The sequence below is a fragment of the Cyanistes caeruleus genome, chromosome 10, assembly GCF_971803275.1.
Source record: "Cyanistes caeruleus chromosome 10, bCyaCae1.hap1.1, whole genome shotgun sequence".
NCBI classification, from domain to species: Eukaryota; Metazoa; Chordata; class Aves; order Passeriformes; family Paridae; genus Cyanistes; species Cyanistes caeruleus.
Window position 1 is genome coordinate 104,094 of NC_141710.1, and position 17,424 is coordinate 121,517.

General features: G+C 46.5%; 1 protein-coding gene across 27 annotated transcripts in view; it reads left to right on the plus strand.

The window, feature by feature from the left end:
* The window catches only part of HDLBP (high density lipoprotein binding protein), a 43,676-nt gene that overhangs the window by 2,127 nt on the left and 24,125 nt on the right, over positions 1-17,424 (plus strand). For 4 of the 27 annotated variants that reach the window (XR_015274659.1, XM_086844585.1, XM_086844593.1 and 1 more), the window contains exons 2-3: positions 16,179-16,246; positions 16,797-16,909. Coding sequence is in view for 26 of the 27 variants with exons in the window: in XM_086844585.1 (XP_086700711.1) it covers positions 16,834-16,909 (76 nt within the window). In the remaining variant the exon portion in view is untranslated. Of the gene's footprint in view, positions 1-6,339; positions 6,374-6,560; positions 6,703-7,249; positions 7,430-7,490; positions 7,577-11,330; positions 11,556-11,827; positions 12,250-16,178; positions 16,247-16,796; positions 16,910-17,424 lie in introns of those variants that run through there. The other 23 variants (XM_086844590.1, XM_086844598.1, XM_086844608.1 and 20 more) reach the window with 15 other exon arrangements.

A 17,424-nucleotide genomic window follows, 5' to 3' on the forward strand; every position in this document is an offset into this window, starting at 1 on the left:
GCCCTGCTTTTGCTTGATAGGATGAAAAAGCTGACATATCTTCTTATGACTTTGAAGGTTATTATGGTCCCTACTCTTTCATTAGTCTCACTAATGAGGGAGGCTTCCCCTTAGCTAGAATTGGATCATAATGTTGTTGCACAGCGTAATGGTAACAATAATAACTTGATTTTGGTAGGTTAAATAGTCAGGCTTAAGTAGTTACTTAGTCAAGTAGCTGGTCTTTTTCCATTAAACATTAAGCCATCTCTGCAGATAGTATGGTCTCTTAAGAGAGCTTTGTAACCTTGGGCTTTCTATGGCTGGTTATCTGAGTGGGAGCCATCCCAGACAAGGAAAACTGTGCAGTTTGCACCTTTTTGAGGAAAATTGGGATGTTTCACTGGTTACAGTAGTTTGGGTGATACTGCCTTTTCCAAAGCATATATTCTCTTTGTATATAGAAGCTTGTTAAGCTGGTACAAATGCAGTTAGGATTGTGCTGCTGTGAAAATATAGGTAATTCATCCAATCACTACCGGTCAGATGGTCAGAGTAGTCAATGGCACTGGGACCAGTCCAGAACGTTCAAACTGAATGCAGGTGTGTGGTTAGAATCATAGGATCATTTATGATGGAAAAGACCTCCAACATCAACAAGTCCAACCATTCACCTAGCACTGCTGCATTCACCACTGAGCCATTCCCCAGGTGCCGTGTCCATACATCTTGAATGCTTCCAGGGATGGTGACTGATGGGTAGCATGTGCTGCTTCCCAATATCCAGTCTAAACCTCCCCTTATGAATGAATTGTTCACTTACCATAGCTAGAAGGCTTTTGACAATTTGAATGGTGGGTTTCTGTAGAGTATCATATTTATGTGAAAATGTTTCTCTTTGAAAAGAATCACTTGTGGTTCAGCTTTGTTTTGTATTCAAGAATTCTACAAAGGAAATCCTCAGGCCTATGTTGTGCAGAGCTTATAAAATAAACCTCAGAGTGAAATAACAAGACTGGCAAGTGTTCCCATTGAACCCGTATGGGAATGTTGTTACAGTCTTGACAAAGAAATACAGCATAGTGGTGGGTTCCCCATCCCTGGAAATGTTTAAGGTCAGACATCCATGAGATTTGGAGCAACCTTGTGTAGTAGAAGGTTCCCCTCCTTGACAGGGGGGTGTAATTGGATGGTGGTTAAGGTCCTTTCCAACCTAAACCAGTCTGTGATTCTGGGATTCTGTGCACCACTGAAGAAGTTGCAACAGGGTTTTTAAAGCAGACAGAAAGGTGTGTTTATCCTGGAGGTAACGAGTCTGACTTGTCCAGGAGCACTGAGAGGCCCAGAGCCTATAGAACTTCCGTAATGTGTGTCTGCACATGAATTAAGTAGGTGTTACTGTGTTAAAATATGAAAACAGATAAAGAAGAGATAGGAAACTAAAACTGAGCTGCAGGATGTGGCCTTTGTTCCTCTTCCTAATTACCCTGCCTTTGAAAACAGAATGTTGTTGTGTAGCTTGTTGGGCTTTACTCATGTTTATTTATTTTCCTTATTTTTTTGAGGCCTTTGGTCTAGTAGCTATTCCTACAGAGTCTGTGGTGTTGATTGTGGCCTGTAAGACTGCATTTAGAGTGGAAGAGAGGGCCCTGGTCAATAGGGCCTCTTGAGGAAGGGATTGTAGAGGACTTAAGACACCTGGAAGTGGTCTCTGGCCTCCAGGTGTTCATGCTAGACTGGTCATTAAGTCAAGAATCTAGTATTGTGTCAAGAATCTAGGGCTTGTTTTAAGATCACTTTCCATCTGAGAAATTCTTAGATTTAGAAGAACAATTTTGGGTTACTGACTTATTCTGGATATGGAATTACACCTGAGAGATTTATATTTGTATTTATCTGTCCTTTAGCTTTAAGAGAAAGTGGATTTTTAGGATATAAACAGTCTATTAAAATCTTGTGATTTGCATTCCCATCTTTAAATGAGTAAGTCCTGAATGCCTAATGATCTTTTTTTGCATCTTCCTTTTGTGAGCTCATGTTGCCCCTTAGCTCTCATGGTATGACTTCAGTGGAAGGAAATCAGAAAGTCAGGTTGGAAAAAGATGTATCAATAAATGAGGAGGCAAAGCTCCAGCCAAAACAAGGGGGAAAATGTGAGGTGCTAGAAGATCTTTGTATTTAAGGTTTTAATTGCAACACTAATCAGGCTGTGATTGGTGTTCTGAGTTTGTTTCATAAAAAAGGTGTGTTAAAGCTGAACTAGTTAATTTGTCCTTCATTAAGGTGATCTTTGGTGTTTCTACCTACACAAGAGCTAATATTTTCCCAGCATTCTTGCAGAGGTACAGGAATCATTTCTGGCAGCTGCCATATAATACAGACACTTTTCTTTGATCCTGCTAGTGAAGACTTCACTTGTCTCTCATGACTGATTCTATGTTGTTGAATCTTGCATCTGGTAGATCTTTCCAGCCTCAAAGATACCTACTAATATTTTTCAAATTCTTGCTAGATATATAAGCATGTAAGTAACTTAAACACACATCAGTAGTCCTGTGGGTGCAGAGGGCTGACCTTGGCCACAGCTGCTTGGCCTGTGGGAATTGGCTGTGTTGCTGAGGCAGCGAGGGAAGCATGTCCCTCTTTTGTGAGGAGCAGGGGTTGGAGCAAGGAGTTATGTCCAGCTAGAGGCACAAAAGAGGCACTTGCAAAGCAGCAGGCAGAAAAGAAACCGGGGAGAAACCTGAGAGAAAAGATGGATCACAAAAGGCTCATCTAGAGGAAGTCATAATGAGTTTAACTTCAATGGAAAAACTGCACTAGAAGAAGGGAAGGGATTGGTTAGCTGCAAGACACAAAGAAATGGTGACTCACAGGAAAAGTTTTGCCTTTGAGAGGATTGAATAGTACAGTCATATTTATGCGACCTCCCTCAAATGATGTTATTTAATTTAATTGCAAAATAAAATGGATTTACTTGTTGACACAGAATAGAAGTAGTACCAGATTCTCTTACACTCCACAGCACAGTGTCTGGAACTATTTTCCAGCACCAGTTTTGCTGTTTTACTGACAATGTTTTAGTGATGAGAGAACCACTTGGGAGACGTTTGGGGATGGAACAGATAGATTTATTTAGCATTAATGGAAGAAAAGAGACACACCCATTCCCCCCTACCCCACCCCCGCTCCCCCAATCAAAAAGACCGTGACAACAACACAAACTCAAGCATGAAAACAAGGAAACAAAGCAAAACCAAGAAACAGAATTCTATAAGGAACTTGCTTATAAATGTATGGCAGTCTGATTCTGGTAAAAGTACACAACTTGTGTATCCATACAACTTGTGTGTATGCCGCATCTTTTACCTGCATGAGAAATACCTGTGAAGGAGAGTTTTGGGAATCCTTATATCATGGTAATTGGTACTTGTGTGCTGTAGCTATGAATTCAGCAACGTCCCAGCAAATAACTGGATTTTAAGGAGGAAAGACTTGGAGCCCTGTTGTGTTTTGACTATTGCAATCCTGTTTGGAGGATGCAGGCCTCAGCCTTTTCTGTGTGTTATTAAATTGATAGTCGCTTGTTGAGATCTCTCTCAAAGCCCATAAAAGTGCTATCTGACCCCAGGTTCTGGTTTTAAATGAAGGTTACTGGTATCATATCTCCTAGAGGAGAGGTGGGTATAGCTGACTGTCACAAAGGTAACCTCTGGCATGTTTTTCATCAGGGATTGGATAACTGGGATAATCTTACATCATTCAAGTTTCAGGCTTGGTTCCGGGTATTGGCACAAAGCATGGGCATCACTCCCCTGTTCGTTTTCCCTATCCATGTTAGTTTTGGTTGACTGGTATTTCAAAGGTTTTGCAGCAAGTTGCTGAAAAATCTGCAGAGGCTTTTCTTCAGAGGAACACTGACTGCCTTGATGGCCAGTGCTCATCTGAGGTGGTACCACCTGCTGTAGGATCACTTGATAGTTCCCTTCTGCTTTTTTGTAGTCTTGTGTTTTTTGTCTATCCCTGCATTTCTGTCACTGGGAATTTAACTGGATATTTCACAAAATAAACTGGACATACTTGCCAGAGATGAGTGGCAAACAAAGCCTAGGGCAGAACAGGGACCTCAGGCATGGGGTGGTACATGGCTCAAGTTAATAAAAAGGAAGAAGTAAGGGACGGAGTTAAGATTTCCCCACTGGCAGGGACAAAAGCAAAGCCAGGGAAAGTCACAGTGGTGCAGGAGGCCAGGAGTGATTGCAGTGGACTTATTACTGCTTGCCCCAGAAGCTGGGGGGCATTTTTGTCTCCAGTGGGCATTGGAGGTGGTGCGGACTGCCTGACTCCTTCTGCCTTTCCAAAGGAGAAGAGCAGGCTTGTGCTGTTTGTAGACCAGGCCCCAGCTGTTTCCATTGCTCAGGAGAAAATCAATTTACTGTTATCTCTGTGTCAGTGATAAAGTTGAATGTAAACCTGGACTGGAGCAATTGAAAGGAAAGCTGAAAAGAACAGCTCCCAGAGCAGGCAGGGTGAGAGTGAGAATGGGAATATATTATGATTGATCTGTTAGTGCATATGCCTATGTTTTCAAAGTGAATACTTCAGCATTTGGTGCAGGGATTTAGGTGTTTGGTCTTACAAGGACCCTTGGAATGTCTGGAGAATAGCAAGTTGTAGGGATATGACTATTACTTGAAAGTAGAGCTGGTTATGTAGCACTGAAGAAGCATAAAAGTGAATTTTTACACTTGCTCTTATAAAAAGTTTTATGAAATTAAAATCCTGAGTAGATGGTTCTGTTGCCTGGAGCATAGCTTTGGGTAAAATGAGAGCAAGCAGTGAGTATTTACAGAAGGTTTAAAGTTCTTGCAAATTTAGGAAACATTACCCCTCTATTTTATTTGAAAACTTATTTTGCTCAGGATTCTATTAGTCCATTCTATTAGTCCAAAAGACAATAACCAAATGGATGGAGGATTGCATAGCATGAGGTATCAAGACAAAAAAATTGTACCCAAAATGGTTCATGTTATGTTCCAGTTCAGCCCAAAGATGAGCAGGGTAGAACTGGAAATGATTCAGTTATGAAAAGGGGTTTTAAGCGTAAAATAATATTATTTGTAACAATTAGGGGGAATAGTTTTACTCCGAGTTCTCCCTATCTCTTTCTCTCCTTTCATAGCAGGCTTAGAGTGGCCTTGCAAATTTGGAAGGGAAGACTGTCTGGGTTTTTCATTGTCAGTTTAGATCACTGTGATGTCATTCTGTCTAATACATGAAGGGCCTTTTGCTTGGCCTACTAGAGATTAGGAATTAGTGCTTGTCTGTGGATATGCTGAGCCCCTGTTGCATGTGCTATGAATAGGACAAAGGGAAAGCAGTGCTTAAATGGTGAGGGTCCTAGCATTGCTTTTCCAAAGTAGCAGTAGGAATCAGATATTTACTTTAATGCTTTTTCAGAGGAATTGTTGCCAAACTGAAGGTGGAGTTTTTTTCAATTTTAAATAGTTCTGTCCTGCTCCAAACAAAGCATTAGCCTCCCTGCAAGTTTCAGGCTTTTCTTCTTTCAAGTGTTTTGTTTGTCACAATAATGCTGACTTATCTGGGTTGTAGTTTCAAGCTGCTTATTGCATCTGAAAGATAGAAACAAAGAAAAATAAAATTTACAGAATTAGCATCGAGAAGCAATGTGACTTGGGAAACTGGAATTCAGAGCAAAACATACCAGAGCATGTAGAACTTTATAAAAATGGAGCTCTGGCATTCTCTTGAGTCTTCGTTATCCAATAAACATTATGAACTGAGGAATCTTTAAAATCTTTCAAGGAGCTTTGAACAATTTTGCTGAGGTTTTTTTATAAAATACGTCAAATCAAAATAGGTAAGCAAGATTAAAAAGAACTGTAACCCAAACAAAATGGACAAAACCAAATGTCTGTTTACATTTTTGCTTAAGTTGCAATTTTTCTGCTCCTCCCCTGAAAAGGGGCAGTGCGGAGCTCTCATTTGGTTTGCCACACTTCTTTTTATTTTCTTCATTTTATGTATATATTTATCTAATCAATCTCAAAAGAAGTGATTGTTGTCATCTTTATAAACTGCTGTAAGTACTTAAATTCTGCCCTGCAAAACATCAGCTTAAGAGTACCTGGAGGAGGATCTTAGTGGGTCTGGTGACAGGTTTGAGCTAAGGGACACAGTTCACTTTACATTTTATCAATATATGACAGTTAATGTGGAAAAAGTTGAGTTTAGGGCTTGCAAATCCCTTGCCTTTTCAAGCTAGGTGATGTATAGTGCATGAGAGTTGCTGGCAGCATTTCTTCAAAAAAATTGCCACGTGTTCATTTTATGTTGCAGTGGCCAATGGAGAGAGAACAGGAGACACTGAAAGGTAAACAAAAGAACTTCAACCCAGTAGCCAAAGGAGAGTGAAGTGAAAGTTTCCATTTGAAGAACAGAAAGAAAATAGTGCATGCAGTATCTCCAAAATCTTCATTTCTTGGGTAACTGGGATATTAAGAGGCTTTGGGAAGTGCCTCTCAGCTTGCTAATTGTGGAAGATTTTTGTTTTTCTGCAGTGTAGAATGGTGAGCAGTGCTGCAGCACCACTCCAAAAGCACTTGGGAGCGATAAGTACATGGTGAGGTGGTGATTTAAACTAAAAAGCAAGTTCAGATCAGCATAAGGAGCCAACATTGAAATTTGAAGTTCTAACTGCAAGTAAGAAACCTTTTTTCATGTTAAGCATAGTCAGGTCTTGGAATAGGTTGCCCAGGAAGTTTGTGCAGCTCTGAAGGTTTTCAAGACCCGAGTGAGGAAAGCCCTGAATATGTTGGTCTGACCCTACTTTGAGGTCTCAGAGGCTCTGACCTCCATGTGTTGCCAGATATTCTGAATTTCTGTGATTTCTGTGCTGTTCCCACTTTCCAGGCAATATATTTGGAATCTTTGTTTTCTGAATCACTTTTTCCATTCTTGAGTCAAAACAGAGGTTTGTTTGGTTTTTTTTAATTTATCCCTCATATTTATTCCTTGTGAAAATGTTTATTGGCTTCCCAAGGCCAGGAACCTGAAATTTGCTTATATTCTTTAAAAATTCTACTCCTTTGCAACTTCTTGAAAGCCAGGTTTATGTTCAATCAGATTTCTCTCACAGTGCAAGTGGAAGGGCAGACTCAGACTGGTCCTCTGTGCCTTCCTTCTGCTTTGCTTTTGAATAGATTTCAATAAACTGTCCATTGATTTTTTTTCTTCCTCCTCTCTGTAGAGGCATTTATTTTGTCAGAGCACCTGACATCCGAGGATCACAGCATCCTGAACAACTTCAAATAATGAGCTGTGGTGGTGTGGAGTCCACAGAGGAAATCAAGATGCTGTGTGTGCAACCAAGAGAATTTTGCTGGTCAATTCACCAAATCTAAGAGCAGACCTTGAGTCTCTTTGCTGGGTGGGGTTTTTTTCCTTGGTTGTTTTTTGGTTTTTTTTCATTAAATCTCATTTTCTCACAGTGTCCCTGTAAAACCAGCAGGTTTTCTTCCCTCTGCAGTTAGAAGGCCTGGTGCTCCTTGTTCATACTAGAGCTCTGTCCACACCAGTAAGTTGCTCCTGTTCTTCCTACTTATCCTGCAATGCCCCTTATAGAGCACCCTGTGATAGGCTAGGAAGTGCAGTGTATATATTCTTTGCTAGCTAATGGTTGCATAATTTTATTGTCAGAATGCCCAGGAAATAAATCTTTTAAAGACCCATATTTGCCTGAGAACCCTGCTGAAGTTTGTTACTTTCCTTCAATATCAAGTCAGCTTTTCTGTTCCTGCAAGAGCATTGCTTCAAACCACATAGGCTACCAGGAGAAAGGGCAAATGGTGTTATACCCACTTGCTATCCTGTATTTTATACCAGCCAGATCCTGTGTGAGACAAGCACACATAGTCACTCATCTTCCACCACCCTCCCTTCTTCACAATATCACTAAGTGGTTGGAGCTGGGATTAGTGTCTAGGCCTGGGTAGATTTTTCTTTCTATAATTCTCTAATTGGGTATTTACAGTGGGCCTCTGAAGATGGTGGGGCTGCATTAGGTTCAGCCTAATGAAGGGCAGAATTTAGCCTACAGAATCATTTCTTCTCAGCACTGATGTATAATAAGGAAGATAGGTGTCTGATTTGCACATCCCTGGAACTTTTCTTCCTCATGGCAAATAAGTAAAAACCAGTCTCAAAGTCACAGAGACATAAGCAATATGGACTCATGTTCAGTCATATCTTATGATGAAACTTTTTTTATTCAATTACAGAACTGTCTATATAGTTTGACTCATAATTTCAATTTAACAGAGATTTTCTGTAGAAATGCAAATGTTCTGTCGGAAGATCCCCTGGTGAGCCACAGTGATAGCTGTAGAGCTGAGACACGTATCCTGCTTTGGCTGAGAACCTCAGTTCTCTCTGGCATACAAGTGCCCTGAATCCTCTTTTGCTTGCTTTTTCTAGTGTGATGCAAAGTATGCCCCCAGCTCTTTACTCTTAATGCCACTGGCAAAGGATGTGCTGTAACGGATGCGTTCAGGGGGTAGCTCTTTTGTGGTGTTCTCTGACTTGAGTGTGTGGGATAAGCACCCAGAGTACTAAAAGGGTGCTTATTTGTACCGTTTTAGAAATCTGGAGTTATATTTAACAGGAAATAAAATCACAGCACATACTCTTTGGAACATAACTTGGGTTGCTTTCCAAATAAGGCTTTTGGTTTCTGGCAGGAAGAATGGGACTCTCTTATAACAACAGAAAATACAAATAGACTAGAAGAAATGCTTTGCAAAATCCCAGCTCAGCTGAGGGTAGATGTGCCAGGAAAGACCAACCTTTTTGCTCCAACAGTTTAAGGTACAGTTTCTTTCCTTTCCCCAAGAGCTCTGGGGTGAAGCGATCATGGAAAGCTTCTTAACTCCTCAACCTTGGGAACCATGGCTTGAACCATGTTCAAGCATGTTCAACATGGGTGAACACATGTTCCAAAAAAAACAAGCCCCAAACTAGTTCAATGTTAGTTTTATCTCTGTGCATATGTTGATGTCCCATTTCTGTGTCCTCCCTCAGACTGGTGATATGAGCTGCCAGTCTGGTAAGCCATGGAAATTATGCACAGCCCAATCCTTTACCCTTTCTGCCACCCTTTGGTGTTCTCTTTGGGAGGCTTCTTTTTCAGTTGTTCTAACAAGTCATGAAACTGGGGCCTGTTGAAATGCTGCCAGAATATGGGTTGCTTGAGGGAGAGTGGTAGGTTAGTGTTTGTCAAGGGGTTGGGTACCTCCTTCTGTCTCCATTCCCCTCAGCTACCAAAAATTCCTGCACCTGCTTTATAGAGGAATCATTTTACACACCTCTCCATGACAATTGTATTTTTAATTTATTTTTTAATGTGAGATTGCATTTTTGGGCAAGTAAGTAGACAGAACAGACCTGAAGCAATCCCTGCAAACCCCTGCCTGCCCATATTCCATAGCCTCATTGAAGAAAAGGTACGGGATGGAACACAGATGGTCATTGTGCTGGTGGGAGCAGGAGGTTGAAATAAGCCTCTAAATGTGCTTTTAGCCATGCACAGGACACTTAAGTACTTAGAAAGTTGAGCTTCCCCCCCATACACACACCTCTTTCCCTGTGGAAGATCTTCCCCTGAAGAGAACAGCCTGTGACAGGTTTCCTTCAGCAGAAATCATTATTGGAGGGTGGCACACGGTGAGGTGCTCTAAGCTTTCCAGTAGCTTCGGGGACTGACAGGCTTCCCTCCCACCACTTGCAACTGCAAATAAAGGAAGAGCAACAGGCAGAGGAAGGTTTGCCTCTTAAGCAGACCTGGAGAGTAAGCTGTGATACAAGCCAGAAATCCATAATGATCTGGCAACCCATGGCTGCAGCAGTACTACAGAGAGAAAGCAGGAGAGGGCCATGCTGTTATCCCAGAGGCACAAGGTGGCATGTCCCCACAGAGGGCCCCTGCTAAACCAGATAATGAGGTGGAGTTGAGGGAGAACAATGTTGGTGCCTTGGTAAGATGCTTCCCTGGCACAGGGGATCGAGGTACTTACTCATGTTAGAGTTAATTGGAGGTTAGAGTGTTGAGAGGAGCCTGCCTCCTTTGCACTGGGGACATAAACAGAAGGGAGCAAAAGCACCTGAAAAACATCCTGCACCTTAAGCAAGGTTCTGAGTCCCAGATTACAACACCTTGCACTGCAGCTGCTGCCCAAGGTCTGGAGGTGCTGCAGTTTTCCCAGGTCCCTGGAGCTCTGCTTTTGCATGAGTTACCAAATGACCTGGTGGCACCAGCCTGCCTGTGGGCCTTCCAGCTGCTTATGGCATCCCAGCCCAGGTGGTTTGTGTCAGAACAGCCAGAGCCAGCTCCTGGAGCAGATATGACGTGGCAGCAGTGGTCAGCTGGTTCTCTACAGCCTGCCTGTAGAGAACCCCATGCTTGGAGTGGTATTCCTGCATCCTCACAGAGATAACAGGATTTCTGAGGCTGGGGTGGGGGAGATAGATCATGGAGGTGCCTGGGCATAGTGTCACTTCTTGACAACTGTTCTCCTCTGTTCAGCAGGCTTCCTGATTTCACTCATGAGTGTGTCTTTATTTATAGTTACAAATTGTTTGTGTCAAAAAATTCAAGTGTTTTGATCATGTCCTCCCAGCCATAAGAGAAAAAGAGGAGACATGGAGAAATCTACTCTTGTTTATTAATAAGTAATAATTTTAATAAAGACTAAATACCATCCATGTTTCCATAAATACAGTGCATGAAATCTCTAAAATTTACTGCATGTAATCAAAAGCATTGATTTAAAAGTAGTTATCCCAAAGGCCTCAATTTTTTTTGTGGTCAGAGCTCCACAGAGCAGTTTCTTTTGTTTTGTTTGTTAGGATCTGGGAGTGCTCTCTCAAAGTGGGAATGAGAAAACCAGTCACTAAGTTATGAGGAAGATTAATGCTGTGCAGGAAAATGAGCTAATGCAAAAATCAGTTCAAATTCGATGTATTTGTACAATGATGGGACAGGGTTTTTTCCTTGGCTCCCTGAGAGTGCAGAGCTAATAATTAAAAACATCTATATTGCACAAAGTAATAAACATCCTCTATGCAGTAAAGGAGGGTATTGTGCTTGCTGGTTTGCCTTTCCCCTCCTTCACTCTTCCCCTATTTACAGTTAGAGACTGAAATAAGACGAGGGACTCTTTTTTTATTATTATTTTCTGGGGGATAAGGGAGTGAGTTGTGATTTTGGGGTTTTCTGTGGTTTTATTTTTTTATTTTTTTTTTTAAGTCGTACCTTGTCCCTTCTGCCTGCCTGCAGCCTCGCTTCCGGTAGCTGCTGCCCTGGCACAGTCTGTGCCAGAGCAGGAGGAGGCGGATTACGGGGCCACCTGGGGCTGAGGCCTCGCTGTCCTTCTCCACTCGCGGGACCGGGCAGGAGCCCCAGGTGCTCGCTCTCTTCTCTAAGCCGTGGCTTTTCAGGCTGATCAGAGCCTTCATGAGCCACTGCTCATTAACCCTGCGCGAAACCGGGCTTGACCAAAGTGAGTAATGCTGAGCTCTGGGGCCGTCGCGGGGCTAGGTAGGAGCCCGCGGGCGGTTCGGTGCTACAGCAGCCCCAGCCCCCTCTGCCGCTGGGCTGCGGTCGGGAGGCGCGTTCCGGGGTGAATCCGCAGAGAAGGTAGCAAGGGCCTGTACCACGGATAGCAGCCGAGGAGCAGGCGGCGGTGCAGTCCCGAGGACGCAGAGCGGGGTGGGAGCCACCCGGGAGACTCGCTTCCCTTACCGTGCGCCCCGCGGGCCCGCCAGCAAAGCCGCAGGCTCCCGGGCCGCTCGGCCGCGGCGGGGCGTCCCCGGCGGCTCAGGGCACGCGTGGCGGGCCGGCCCCGCCGGGAAGCCGGGAAGGGGCATGTCCCGCTGACGTGTGGGCCGGGGATTGGCAGCTCCCCGGCCTATATAGGCGGCGGGGCGGGCGCCGCGCCGTTCTCCCAGGAGCGCTCCGTTTCTCCACAAGGGCGGGCGAGCGGGCACCGGCCGGAGTGAGTCACGGGGGACGGGGGGCGGCCCCTCCGCCGCGGCGCCGACGTGGAGGCTGGCGGGGCGGCCCGGCCCGAGGCGGCCTCGCACCCTCCCCAGGGCACCGACGTGTCGGCACTGCCTGTAAAGTCCGCGCTAACTTCCCGCCGGCCGGGCCGGCCAGGACAAAGTCCAGCGAGGGAGGGCATCCGGCGGCGGGAGGTGGGGAGAAGTCCGGCCCCGCGGCGCGGCCTCGGACGGCGGTGGCACGGCTGTGCCGGCCGGCAGCAGCTGCCGCGTATCGCCTGCGTGTGGGGCCGGGCCGATGGGGAGGCCGGGCCCCGCGGCTGCGTGGGGAGGGGGCGGCCGGGCCGAGGCGCGGCGTGATTCCCGTCGTCAGTGGGAGAGGGTTAGCTGCTCCACGCCGTTCCCGGCGGTGTTAGGGTTTGATTCTGATAGGAGCCAAAGCCGCCGGCGGCGAGCATTCGTCCGGTGTTGGTCAGCCCAAGGAGCGCCGGCGGCGGGCAGCCCAGCCTGCCGCGGGGCCGGGCGCTCCGCTCCTGCCATGGCTATAGAAGGACGAGCGCCCTGGCCACCGTCGGCGGGGGGAGGTGCCACGGCCGGGCCCGGAGCCGGCCGTGCCTGCCGCGCTACCGCCACCGGCAGCGTTCCGGCGGCCGCGGAACCGCGCTCGAGGCTGTCACTGGGCCCCGCGGGAGCGCCTGTCCCCTGCGCGCCTGATGCGGCCGCCCCCGGCCTGCAACCCGCAGGGCTGCCGGAGCTGGGGCTGTAGCTGCCCCGTGGCACTGACCGCGCCCCGGCCCCGGTCCCGCACCGTTCTGGTGCGCTGGGCGCGCCCCCGCCGCCCCCTCCCGCTCGGCCCCGCGGGGGGGCGCGGTGACAGCGGGGCCCGGCGGGCCCTTTAAGGGTGCCGCCCCGCCCCGCTGCCCCGCCCCCGGTGCCGCCAGTGCTGAGCTGGCGCTGGCGGTGCCGCCCGCCCGGCCGGGCCCGCGGGGCCTGGCGGCTCCCCCGCCCCTGGGCCGGGCACAGGGGGCCAAGCGGAGGGGCAGGCCGCTGCCCCGGGTCACGGTGGCGGTACGGGCATGGGTAGGCTCAGGGCGCAGGCAGCCCCCCGCGGGAAGCTCCTCTGCCCCTGTCGGAGCGCGGCCGGGCAGCCCTCTCCCAGCCCTACTGAGAGGCACTATCTCTGCTTGCCCTACCGGGCCGGCTGGCAGGACGCGGTCGGGTGCACGTCCTCGGTGGCGGGGCCGCCACAGGGCTCCTCCAGTCCGAGGCCAGACGTGGTGGCGGGGCCGGCGCTAGTGGAAGAGTAAACATGGAGGATAGGGCAGGGCTGCCCGCGGCCAGGGCTGCGGTCCTGTTGCACTCTGATGCACTGAGTCGGGAATCGCTACGAGAGACTGCATTCTGCCACACAGCAGCTGTCTGTCAGTGTGATTCCCCCAAAACTAGGGGGCCTGGCCTCTAGTCTCTGAGGGAGCCCGTTGGTTTTCAGAAAGCAAGTATTTTCATCTGTGTCTACTCATCAACCAAGAGACTGCCCTGTCCTGTGTAAACGTTAGACAGAGGACAGTGTCGACCACAGTCAGCCCAGCCCTGTTGCTGTGTGTGCTTCTCACTGCATGAGATTAACAAAGTGATAATGCTTTTATTAAAAATGCTTTTAAATAACAGGTAACTGACATTTCCATCCACAAGAACTGATTGTATTGGCAGTGTAACTCATGGCTTTGCCTTTGTTTCTCTTCATACAAATGTTTCCTGTGTGCTTAGGTCTGGCCCTTGCTGGAGGTTATTTTTAGGATGATTTAGTTCTCTTTATTGAATGTGTGCTCTAGACTTCTGTAACTTCTTTTGGTGCACAAGGCTAGCACCACAGGCAGTGTATCAACCAGGCAGTTTGAAACCTGTTGACCCAGTCAGCTGCACGCTGGCATGACATAGCTGTAACCTTAATTTCAAAACCTAAGTGGGAAGCCAAGGAGGTATGAGATCCAAATGCAGTGCTTGAACTGCTGGTTTTGACATTACGTTTAAAATACCTTTCTAATGGTTGCCTCTGATTTTGGCCAGCGATAAATCCCTGAGGCCTACAAAATACCACATGCTTGGGACTGCTGGAGATGAGGAGTAGTTGTTCTTAGCTTCTTGTATGGGTGACGAAGCAGAAATTCATATGGATAAAACACTGCCCTTTAATTTTGCATCAAATGTCTGCTTGCTGTCTGAGGTGGAGGTTGCAAGGAAGATCTCTGCAGCTGGTATGTACACGGTGAAACCAGCAGCTGTGCCTTGAGGTTGTGTCTTTCAAGTAGGTGCTATATTGGGTGTCATACACTGATTTCTTGTCCTTACCCTCCTCCTCTAAGGAAGAAAATATGCAAAATCAGCCAGGTGCTGTTTTCTGAAGAAATGAGAGTTGTAAGCACATCTGTGCCTTTAGGAAGGATCCAGCCAGAGCCTGACAGCTGTTTGTGATATCTAGGATGCTTCTCCCTCGTGCCTTTCTTTGGAGCTTGCCATGAGGTGGTGGCACTCTCGTTAGTGACCCAACAGGCTGAAGAAGCTGCCACAGAGTCTGCAGGCCTTGCTGAGATAGTCTGGAACAGGTGCCATAGCACTAACTTGCTTTCCTTGGATCTGCAGCAGCTTGAGCAGTGCAGGCGTGTGCCATGGACATGTAACCACGTCTTACACTCGTGGCATAACCCTGGACAGCAAGGAGATTGCTCCAAGATCAGGTTACTGTCCACCCTTTCTGTACACAGCAAATGCCTTGCAGAGATCTGCATTGCTGCAGCAGCTGTACTTCAGCAGTATGACTGGCTGTCCCAGTACCTGCTGCCTCATTCCAGGCTTAATTGCAGCATTAGCTCTATTGCTCTGACAGCACAATTCATGCTGCCTTCTGCCTGTTAAAGGCATTTTGAAGTAGGGGAAAACAATGGCTTTGGCTGAGATGCAGATTAGGCCTGTAAGAATGTTTCATCACTGCTCTTGCTGTTCCTCCCTCCTTTCATTCTGTCACCATCAGCCTCCCTTACTGCATCACAGCTCTAACATAATGTGAGACACCTCATCAGCAACACTGAGTTTTTAGAAGCGATACTCATTTTAGGAGCCTTTTCTAACATATTGGGAGGTCAGAGATTGCAACCGTCAAGTTTACTGTACAGAAGATGGTCCAAGCAGTGCTGCAAGGGTGTGTGTGGGAGAGTGGCCTCTTGTCCCATGAGCAGGCAGAGGCACTGGGTTTCAGGAGAGTCCAGGCTCTGCAGAAGCATACAGAACAGTTGTGGGGGACTCTGGGTGTGGCTATTGTACAACTGACAGTGCGTGTACTGTACTAGCTTTTACATTTTCACTTGTATTCCTAAGCACTTTTTCAGTAAATCTGCAGATCTAGCTTAAGGAGATGGAAATCCCTTCCCAGCAGTGTATTTTTCTTCCTGGTTCTCCCTTGTGTACATGTTTAAAATAGTCCATGTAATAGTTAAAATAGTCCATGTAAAAGTCAGTGTAAATTTTCTTATTCCAACTTTTAGATTTAGGTCTGGAGACAAGATTTAATGCCTGGTGCATGATCTTATTGCAATAAAAACTGCAGAGCTGGACTGCCCAGCAGCTGGGTATAGGGAGCCCTGAGTGTTTGCCTAAGTTTGTGAGGATGTCTGTGTTGATTCACCCAAGCTCCACTGAACTACATTCCTAACTTGTGACTGATGGCCATGTTGTTGGCAGGTTTTCAGGTTGTTAGTCTCTTCTGACTAGAGAAGGTCTTGCTTGCAACCCTGATATTTCATTCTTGGACATCTGTTATTGATTGTATTTTTGCCTGATGTTGGATGGCTACTCTTGTAGCCAGTGTGGTGAAAGAGTAAGTACTCCAGACATCCTGCTGTGAAGTTTGAGTAGTTTGTGGTGCTGCCTGCAGAGTAAGTAAAACATGACAGATGTCTTGTGTGGGGAGATACAATTTGGTTTGAGAGTGTCTTGGATAAGGTGCAACTTTGAAAGGTACAGGTGGTGCTCTGTTGGAAGTTACAGTAACAGGGGTGTCATGGTTCTTTGTTGTCTTGGACCTAATTTATTTTTTTAATTTTTTTAATTTTTTTTTTTTTCTTTTAAAGCAAAAGCTGGCAGGCTGACAAACAGGCAGCTTACAGGACGGACTCTCTGGCTACTGACCATTTAGCTGGTAAGTTCTTATTTTGGGAGATCCAAAGATCTTGCTGTTGCTGAGCTTGCTAGTCAGAGCGGCTTTCTGAGTGTCTCCCTAAGTCAGTCACCTAAATAAGTTTCTCATGAAGAGGCAGTTTCCTGGGTCCTTTCTCTTTTATCTCTAGGGATAAAAAATGGTCTTCGACTGACTGTCCAGATATTCACACACTTGTGTAAAAATTGCACACCATTAATAATTAATAGATTAATGAGACTGTACTTTAGATTAATTAGAGTATGCTTTAAAAATTTGTGGTGTCCCCCTTTCCAGTGACCTTCTTAGGTTACATATCCTCTGCCTTCTTAGGGAGGAGCTTTGGTTTTGGTGACCTCTGTGTAGGGAGGAAATATCCCCACTAAATTCCTGTCTGTTTCAACAAGGAGATTGGGCAGCTGATGGACCCTGTGGGTGCTTTTCAAGAGGATGACTGGAAGAGTGCTCAGTAACATATACTTTGTCTTCCTGGGCTGACTTTGTGCATCCTGCGTGGTGTTGGTAATACTGTTGCCACTTCCATCTCTTCCAGTGGCATACCCGGATTGTGTGTGGGTGGGAAGTCGACAATGAGCTCTGTGGCAGTTTTGACCCAGGAGAGCTTTGCTGAACACCGCAGCGGCCTGGCCCAGCAGCAAGTGAAAGGTGAGTTCCTGTGATGTGCCTCTAGATCCAGACTGCACAAACCTCTTACCCAAGCTTACTCCATGTGTCTGGTTCCCCGAAAGTGTAGTTTTTCCTTTCCTAAGTTAGTGTTTTGCTAGACTCTAGCTTTCCACCGCCAGCAGCACAGTGGTGGTGCTGCACAATGCAGGGCTGTGAGGAGATGGACCTGAACACTTCAGAGAGTTCTGGCTAGCAGTGCTCTCAGCCCTGGGATGAGTGGGACACTGAGCTACATGAGAGCCTCATGGATCAGCATGCTGGGCTGTCATTTCCACCCTTTGCTCAGCCAGGTGCTGGGGGTGGTCAGTAACCATATGAACTGACTCAGTGATGGGTTTTGGCATCCATTCCCAGCTGTGAACTGCCCCATTTGGTATGGCCCAGTGCACAAGTGAGGCAAACATAATGTACAGGTTAGTAATAGTACATAATGTACTAGGCTTTCCCTAGACTTTGCCCTAACTGTAGTCCCTTTCCTGCCTTTTCTCTGGGTT